Source organism: Musca domestica, unplaced genomic scaffold, assembly GCF_030504385.1.
Source record: "Musca domestica strain aabys unplaced genomic scaffold, Musca_domestica.polishedcontigs.V.1.1 31, whole genome shotgun sequence".
Classification (NCBI taxonomy): Eukaryota; Metazoa; Arthropoda; class Insecta; order Diptera; family Muscidae; genus Musca; species Musca domestica.
Genome location: NW_026712309.1, coordinates 4,654,437 through 4,663,746, shown reverse-complemented (window position 1 = coordinate 4,663,746; position 9,310 = coordinate 4,654,437). Strand labels below are relative to the sequence as shown.

Sequence of the window (9,310 nt, the reverse complement as noted above, 5' to 3'; positions counted from 1 at the left end):
TTTAGCCATGTCCGTCCGTCTGTGGAAATCACTCTAGCTTCCGAAATGTATATTATGTCTGCAGGACTTTTTGAAATGGGCCATATAGGTCCACGTTTTGGTATAGACCCCATATATTCGGTATTTTGACGATTTTAGCGACATTATTCACCGGAATTGTTTCAAATTACGTATTTATAGTTCGTAATGGGAAATACTGTCTGTGACAGAAAATTGTCTATGCAGGTCCTGGTCTTCGTATAGCCCCATATATCAGTACCTCCCTACAACGCAACAACGTTCAATTGCATCATTCAAAATTACAACCTCTGATGATATGTATACTCGTCTTATTGATCCTGAGTTCTGGCCGAAACATACTATAGTTCGTGAATACGTATATAGAGAAAGACAAATGCCTGATAATAATGGTTACATTCATCAAAACTCTGTTAACTTTTCAAAAAACTAAGCACTTTTTGTAATGATACATTATCTATTGCCTATCAAAACGTCCGCGGTATTCGATCTAAAATATCGAAATTGTATGTTGACAGTTTTACCTTTGAACATCATATCTTAGTAATGACTGAGACCTGGTTAAATTAACGTATTTTAAACTCGGAAATTCTGTCAAACAAATACAATATCTTTAGACGTGACCGTGTAAGCAACGGCGGTGGAGTGCTCATAGCTGTTTCCAATATATTTTCGTGCCAATTACTGGATCTTGATTCTTCCCTTGATATTGAGTTCATTGCTGTCGAAGTAAAAAACAATTTGAAAAAAATGTTTATAACATGCTCATATATTCCTCCATCATCACCGCAAATAATTTATGAAAAGCATAGCCATGCATTAAAAGCAGTTTTACAAAAAACTAAGCCAGAGGATCTAATTTGTATACTTGGCGATTTTAATATACCAAACATGTTGTGGAATTTTTTACCTGGGGATAAATACCTGCTGCCCGAAAATATACACAAATTTTATGAATTATTCTTCGATACACTTTTTGATCTTGGTATTTTTCAAATAAATTGTATCCGTAACACCTATAATAAGTTATTGGACCTGATATTTGTAAATCAAGTGGATGAATGTTACATTCAACGAATTGATCCGTTAACATTTCCCGAAGACCAGCACCATCCAACTATCAAAATTAATGTTTCGTTTCCTACTGGAAACCAAATCATACCCGTGACTCAAAGTGAGAAATCCTTATGTTTTTCGAAAACAAACTTTGAGCAGTTATGTGAACTTATGCATAACACAGACTGGGATATCCTTTTGTCTAGCACTTACGATTTAAATGGTGCTATCGATATTTTTTACAAAAAGCTATACGATTTTATTGATATTAGCGTACCGAAATATGTAATTAAGAAGCTTTCTGGGCCACCATGGAACTCTACAGCTTTGGCAAAGGCTAAAAATGTGAAAAATAAACAATATAAGAAATACAAAAAGACAGGATCTTCCATTGACTACGGAAGATATTCTGTAGCACGGTCTGAATATACTACTATGAATAATATTTGCTATTCAAATTATCTGACAAAACTCAAAAACAACTTTAAACAGAATCCGAAGTCTTTCTTCAAATTTGTCAATTCGAAGCGCAAATCCACCGATTTTCCACCAAATTTAAAGTACGATGATGCTGAATCCTGTGATATAAATGTTATATCTAACATGTTTGCAGACTTCTTCAGTACAACATATTCTACTAAAACATTTAGCGGCAACAACTACCCCTTCGAAATTAATACTAATCAATCAATATCTATTTCACTATTAAACAGCTCTATGGTTTTAAATGTATTGAAAACTTTAAAGTATAGCTATGATTTTGGACCAGATAATATCCCGAGTTGCATCCTAAGGAAGTGCGCCGATGCTTTTGTTTATCCTCTTTCCATATTGTTCAATGCTTCCATAACTCAAGCTGTTTTTCCTGAGGTTTGGAAAACATCGTATATCATTCCACTCTTTAAAAACGGAAATAAATCTGATGTGGCCAATTACCGAGGAATAGCAAAATTAAGCGTGATTCCAAAGCTTTTCGAAAAACTGATTACTGAAAACCTTATCCATTGCATTAGTTCTATTGTTTCACCCTATCAGCACGGATTTCAGAGGAAGTGTTCTACAACAACAAACCTCATTCAGTTCACTACAGTTATAAATCGAGGATTTCTTCAAGGAAAGCAAACTGATGTAATTTACACAGATTTCAGCAAGGCATTCGATAAAGTTAATCATAAATTATTACGATTAAAACTTAAAAACATTGGATTTACAAATAGAAGTTCCGAATGGATTTTTTCATATCTACAAAATAGAACACAAAAAGTATGTTTTAAAAACGCCATTTCGAAGAGTATTATGGTTTCTTCTGGAGTCCCACAAGGAAGTCATCTAGGACCAATCCTATTTTCTTTATTTATAAATGATCTACCTTCATCTATAAAATTTTCAAATATTTTGATGTATGCCGACGATGTGAAAATATTTCTTAGCATTTCGGAGATATGTAAGAATCAGCTGCTTCAAAATGATTTGAATTCGTTTGTTAACTGGTGCAACATTAATCTTATGGAAATTAATTATTCGAAATGCAAACTTATGAGATTCACAAGAAAAAAATTATTGGATACTTGTTACACCCTCGGTGATTATTCTCTGGAAAAAGTTGATACATTCGTTGATCTTGGAGTTGTATTGGATTGTAAACTTAACTTTAAATCTCATATTTCTGTTTCTATAAACAAAGCAAAATCAGTTCTTGGTTTTGTGAAACGTTGGAGTAAAGAGTTTAAGGATCCTTATGTTTCAAAAAATTTATACATGTCAATTGTTCGCCCAATTTTGGAATACTCTTCGGTCATATGGGATCCAATTTATAAAACACACAGCGACCGCATCGAGTCTGTTCAAAAACAATTCCTACTTTTCTGTCTACGAAGTTTGAACTTTTCATATGATAATCTTCCACCATACACTGATAGACTCTCACTGATCAAGCTGCCAACTCTGGAAAGCCGTAGAAAAATGCTAAATGTCTCATTTCTTTATAATGTGATTATGGGTGATATTTCTGCTGGCTTTCTTGTTAACAACATAAATTTCAATGTTCCTCAACGTACTACCCGCCACTATGCACCACTAGCAATTCAATTCTCCAGGATGAGCTATGCAAACGCTGATCCTTTAACAAGAATTTCAAAAGATTTTAACGCGTTTTATAATTTTATCGATTTTACAATGGATATTAATACTATAAAAAGTAAAATAATAATGTTTTTAAATTCTTAATTTTAATTATACAATTATTTGTTATGTACATATATAGTCTGTAAGGAATTATCCATAGACTAATAGATTAAATAAATAAATAAAAAAATAAATAAATATTCGATATTTTGACGATTTTAGATGCAATACCCACCGAAATTGTTTGAGATGTCGTATTTGAAGTTCGTAATGGATGCTACAGCCTGTGACAGAAAATTGTCTATGCTGGTCCAGGTCTTCGCACAGCGTCGATATAACGGTACCTCCCGATATTCGGTATTTTGATGATTTTAGCGACATTATTCACCGGAATTGTTTCAAATTTGGTGTTTTAAGTTCGTAATTAATACTACAGCCTAAATCAGAAAATTGTCTGTGCAGGTCCACTTCTACGTATAGCCCCCCATACAACTGTACCTCCCGTTATTTGGTATTTTGATGATTTTAGCTACATTATTAATCGACTTTTTTTAAGTTTCGCATTTGAATATTGTAATGACTTATGACAAAAGTTAACTACGCAGGTCCATGTCGTCGTATAGACCCTAATATAACATCTACATTCGGTATTTTTAAGATTTTAACAACATTTTTAACGGATTTTATTTTTTTGAAAATTGCCAAATTCGTTCCAAATGGTGAAGTGTATTAAAAGATCGGCCCTGCCGAACTTAGAGCTTTTTTGTTTTTGTTGTTAGTTTGTTTTTTTTTTTTTTAATTTGAGTTTAATTAAATTTAGAATTCGAAAAACCCTTTAGAAATTGAGATTTTCTTCTGGTATAAATACATTGTATAAATACAGTTCTGCACTAGACAATATCATTCGGAAAATTATGTTACCAAATCTTCTTCTCTGTAAACTTAAAAAGAAAGTATCATATCCTTTATTTGGTACATCATATTCGAATTTTAATCATTTTGTTGGAAGTTCAAATGACAGCTTCTTAGAATTCAGGTCCCAAAAAGAATTTCTAATTCCAATCAGATTATTACTGTTGCTCTGTCTCAGAACCTGCAAGAGTGTACCAGTTTTGCAATTTTTTTGTTTTGTAATTTTTTTTTTTTTTGCTACGGGAACACACATTTTTCTGATATTTACGTTTACTTCACAGGGGCTAGTGTGTTTTTTGTTCAATTCAAAAGTAAATATCAGATCTTCTGTTACAACATTTCAATCCTCAAAGATGATCCAGTTATTCAATAAGAAAAAAAAAAAATGCTGATATTGGCTGACTCCAGACAATCGATTCGAATAGATACAATGTCCAGTTAACAATGGATCAGACTACACGTTCTAGTCTGGAATATAAATTGTTTGCACATGACCAGACAAAGTCAAACAGATAGAATATGAAGCTTCTAGGGAGAGGAAAACTGGGCTATATATAGCGTTGCATTCCGTCTATCGAGGTATAACCAACCAACGGTTCTTTGGAAACACATAGCTCGAGCAACTTGCACTACTTTGAAAATGATGAAGGGTATTGCAATTGTGGCCCTCGCCTGTGGCTTGGGTAAGTGCATTAGACTTGTGGGGGGTCCTTTTTCAGTGGGAGGATAATAAAATAATTTCCAATCTCCAATTTAGCAATTGTGGCCAACGCCTGCAGCATTACTTTACCCGACGACGTAAAGGGTTTTGCCCCGGTACTGTTGACGCGCACCTCTTCCAATAAGGATTATGAACTATTCAAACCCAGCGGTAAAACTACTGAACTATCCGATGGCACCAAGCTCTTGTTGGCTTGCACCGGCAGCAAAAATGTTATTGTCTCCGAGAAGAAGAGTACCCTGGAATTGACCTGTTCCGGTGATCAATTTGTTGATGCCAATAACAATGCGTACGACTTGAAGGATTTGGTTTGCAAATCCATACCCAGTCCAACATTGAGGGTAACCGATGAGTCATGTTCCCAAAATCGTGGTGTTATCCATCAACCTGGCTTCACGGTCAACAAGAAATTCTATGGTCCCGTATTTGAGATTTGCTATAACAATGATATCGAACACACCTATTACACGCACAATACCATAAATGGAGCCACCATTGATAGTAAGTAGAAAGGGGTGGGGGGATGGAGAACCTATCCGAAAACATTTATAATTCGAATATGTGGGTGTTTTTGAATAATTTAATTGGAGATCATTTATATGGAAATATTTGTCCGGAAAATTGGAAAATCTGTTGTTGGAATTTATTTTCGAATTATTAATAATTTTTACTTCCTGACCTTACCTCTGTCTTTCTTTCTCTCCCTGCAGATGCTATCTCGGAAAGTACACGCCGCTCGTTCAGTGCCAAGGGCATGAAATATACCACCACAAAGACCAACAAATACTATACCCAAGCCAATCAAGTCGAGTTGTTCAAGAAACTGTTCGGTTCGAAGCAGACCTACATTGATGGCTCAGATTATTTCGCCCGTGGCCACTTGACACCAGATGCTGACTTCATTTTTGGTTACGAACAGCTGGCCACATATTTCTATACCAATGTTGCACCGGAATATCAACTCATCAATGCTGGAAATTGGTTGCGTGTTGAGGAGTTGGCACGTTCTGTTGCCGCCTCCTATGGCGATGATTTGGAGACATACAACGGTTATTTGGGTCAGTTGCAGTTGGAAAAGTCGAATGGTCAGCTGATTGATATCTTCTTGGATGATGGCAAGAAGATTGAAGCTCCCAAGTACTATTTCAAAGTGTTGTTGCATAAACCCTCCGACGAGGGCATTGTCTTTGTAACGGTCAACAATCCATTCGCAGCCAATGGTGAAGCAGAGGAGATTTGTGAGAATGTTTGCGACCAGGCCGATTTGAAACATGACAATTTCCCAACTCTCTCGAAAGGTTATACCTTCTGCTGTCGTTTGGAGGAATTCAAATTGAGTTACGATGCCTTGCCCGAAGATGTTGAAGCTGGAAAATTGATGACTCGTAAAAATTGAAATTTGAATATTGGCAATGTTTGTAATATGTTAATACGTATGTAATAATAATTTGTTTTATATACATTATTGAAAGGCAGATAAATTAATGTTTAATTAAATAAAACATGTAAATTAATTAAAGTCTCGAAAGAAAAGTTGTCTCTAAAGTTGGACTATACCAAGGCCGAAATAAGTTTGGACTAGAAGACTACATTTGACAAAAAGTCGACAAAAAAAAACGTAAATCCCGATCACATATTATGTTAGAGTCATGTGTAAAGTGACTTAACTTTACATTTTATATTTAGAATTTTTATAACTTATTTCTAAGGGTTCACATACTACGCAAAGTATATACTAGTGCCCGATACTTTGTTAGCGAAAAATCCACTGTAAAATTTTAGATTCGTGCCATAAGTTCGTGGTAGACCTTTTTGCTACTCAAAATTCACAACTTTTTCAGTTTGACTACAATTTTTAATCAAAACTTTATACGCCGTACTAAATTTTCAGACTTTCCAGGTTATATACAGGGTGAGATAAAAAACTGCAACAAAGTCAAATGCCATAATTTTTAAATTTTATTGAATGAAAGCAAAAATGTCGGAAGTAGCATCAAATTTTAGAAAAACTTTAGATTTGTTCGAATTGGTCACCTTTGGCAAATTATGGCCTTTAAATGGTCAATGGAACCGTCACACCCTGCCCGAATGATGCTCTGTGGTATTTTGGCCCATTCCCGGCGAAACGTTTGTTTGATGGGATCGACACTTTGGTATTTTTTAGTGCCAACCTTGCTTTCCAAAATACTCCAGACACAAGGGATTGGTATCCGGATATTTTGGTGGCCATGGTAGCCATGGGGATGGTGGAAATGAAGCGAGGAATCTCATTTTGTAACCATTCTTGGGTGGCGCTTGCTAAGTGCGATAATATTCGGCATTTATTCTGATGCCACAGTCGATTAATACGAGCGGAGAGCGATCATCGGCTGTTATGGTGGCCCACACCATCACCATGGCCGATGGAGCACATTTTCAGCTGACCTCTTTGGCAAGTAAACACGACATGATAGCAGTCAGCAAAAAAAATATTTTATTTTGAAGTTTACCGAGTGGGATATTAGTTTTATTATTTTCTTTTCAAAATTAGGTCATTATCACCATATTTTAACCCTAGAAACAAATATCTAAATTCCAACACCCAACGGCATATTTTGTGTAATTTTGCACTTGTACGCATTTCCAAAACCCCCGCTTTCTCTCAACTACAGACACCAACAGTGACATCCACATCAAATTCAGTTCTTTCGCGCAGTTAAACTATGCATTCGCAAAACAATCTCCATATCTCAATATCAGATACCAACAGTGACATCTTTTTTATTTATTTATTTATTTTCAATTAGTACAGAAACCTAGCCAACAGGGCCATGGACGGTTCAAAAAACTTCCATACATGACTACTCTAAAATTATTATAATATCCTTAATCCTAAAAGAATTACTTAAAATTAAACACTAAAACAAATTAACAAAAAATGAATAAAATTAACAATTGATTGATGGTTCCAAGAACTCCTATACATGACTATATATACATGACTATATCAAGTTTCAGGATTTCCGCTGTGAAATTTACCAAATCTATTAGCATTCACAAACCACCGCCATGTCTAGACCGACGACACCAACAGTGACATCTATATCAAATTTCAAGATTTCAGCTATATTCCTTCAACCAATAACAAATTTAATATTACTTAGTACTTTTCGTACAATTATGGCCACCTCCATATCTCAATCTCAGATACCAACACATGCCACAATATCAAATTGCGGGATTCCAGCCATCCTTTCACTCAATAATGAATTTAGTTCAATTTAGTACATTTCGTTCAATTATAGGATGCATTTCCAAACCACCGCAAAATCTCAAACACAGATGCTCTCAGTTATCCAAATATCAAACTTTTTTTCTCTATCCCTTCACCCAATACCAAGTTTGGTACCATTCAGTTCTTTTCGTACAAATATAGAACGCATTTTCTAACCAACCTCCATATCTCAATCTCAGATACCAACAGATACCACAACATCAAATTTCGGAATACCAGCCCCATCCCTTCACCTAATACCCAATTTAGTACCATGTAGTACTTTTCGTACAAATGTAGGATGCAGTTCCAAACCACCGCCAAATCTTAAAAACAGATACCATCAGTTATCTTAATAGCAAATTTAAGGATACCAGTACTATCCCTTCACCCAATACCAAATGTAGTACCATTTAGTACTTTTCGTACAAATATAGCACGCACGGAATACCAGCCCAAATTATCAATAGTCCCGATTACACATGATGAGCCGAATTTCACCAAAATTTGCACATGAAATACAAAAATTTCAGATTTTCAACCATTATCTGTTCACCCAATACCAAATTGTACCAAATATAGTACTATTTATTACTTTCAAAAATCTGCCACTAACAAAAATGCAAAGTTCCAGCTTCACCCGTTCACTCTTAACCAAATTGTTCCAAATGTTGTACAGTTCGCACACTAAGTATACATTTTCAGAACCATATTCATTAAACTTACTTTCGAATTTCCAAAAAAAAAAAACTCTTTGGTACATTAATTCTGCACTCCATCAGTTAAGCTGGGAATACATAAAGCGCTTATTTGGCTGGCTTAAGTCATCGGCTGGCTTCTTTGGAAATGAACAAAGGAGCCTAGGGTCAAAATCGAACTAAGTCAACCTAAAACTCCTTTGTTCAAAGACCTAAAATGGTAAAGACTAGACAAAATGCATTCTGAGCAAATTGTTTGTGGCTATACTACCTTGAATAACAGTTCATGACAAAGGCATGTTAATATAAAAAACACAATTATAGGAAAGAATGACAAATAAAAGTTTGAATAAGCCAAAATATTAGTTTGAACAAAGCAAAGACATAGAAGTATAAAGATAGGACAAGGCAGAGTAAAATATGGCAACCCTATGAAAAATACCTCTGTTGTTATGATATCGTAACAACATAGTTACCAATGTTAAGCAATTTAAACCGCTAAGGCAGTATGCAATTGTTTGGGAAGGT

The 9,310-nt window shown here is 35.0% G+C and overlaps 1 protein-coding gene across 1 annotated transcript; it reads left to right on the top strand.

The window, feature by feature from the left end:
* Positions 1-4,638: 4,638 nt before the first annotated feature.
* Positions 4,639-6,350, top strand: LOC101891113 (uncharacterized). The gene is made up of 3 exons (XM_005182441.4): positions 4,639-4,793; positions 4,868-5,332; positions 5,542-6,350. The coding sequence occupies exons 1-3, from the start codon at positions 4,751-4,753 to the stop codon at positions 6,225-6,227; spliced, it is 1,194 nt and encodes a 397-aa protein (XP_005182498.2). The 5' UTR covers positions 4,639-4,750; the 3' UTR covers positions 6,228-6,350.
* Positions 6,351-9,310: the final 2,960 nt, after the last annotated feature.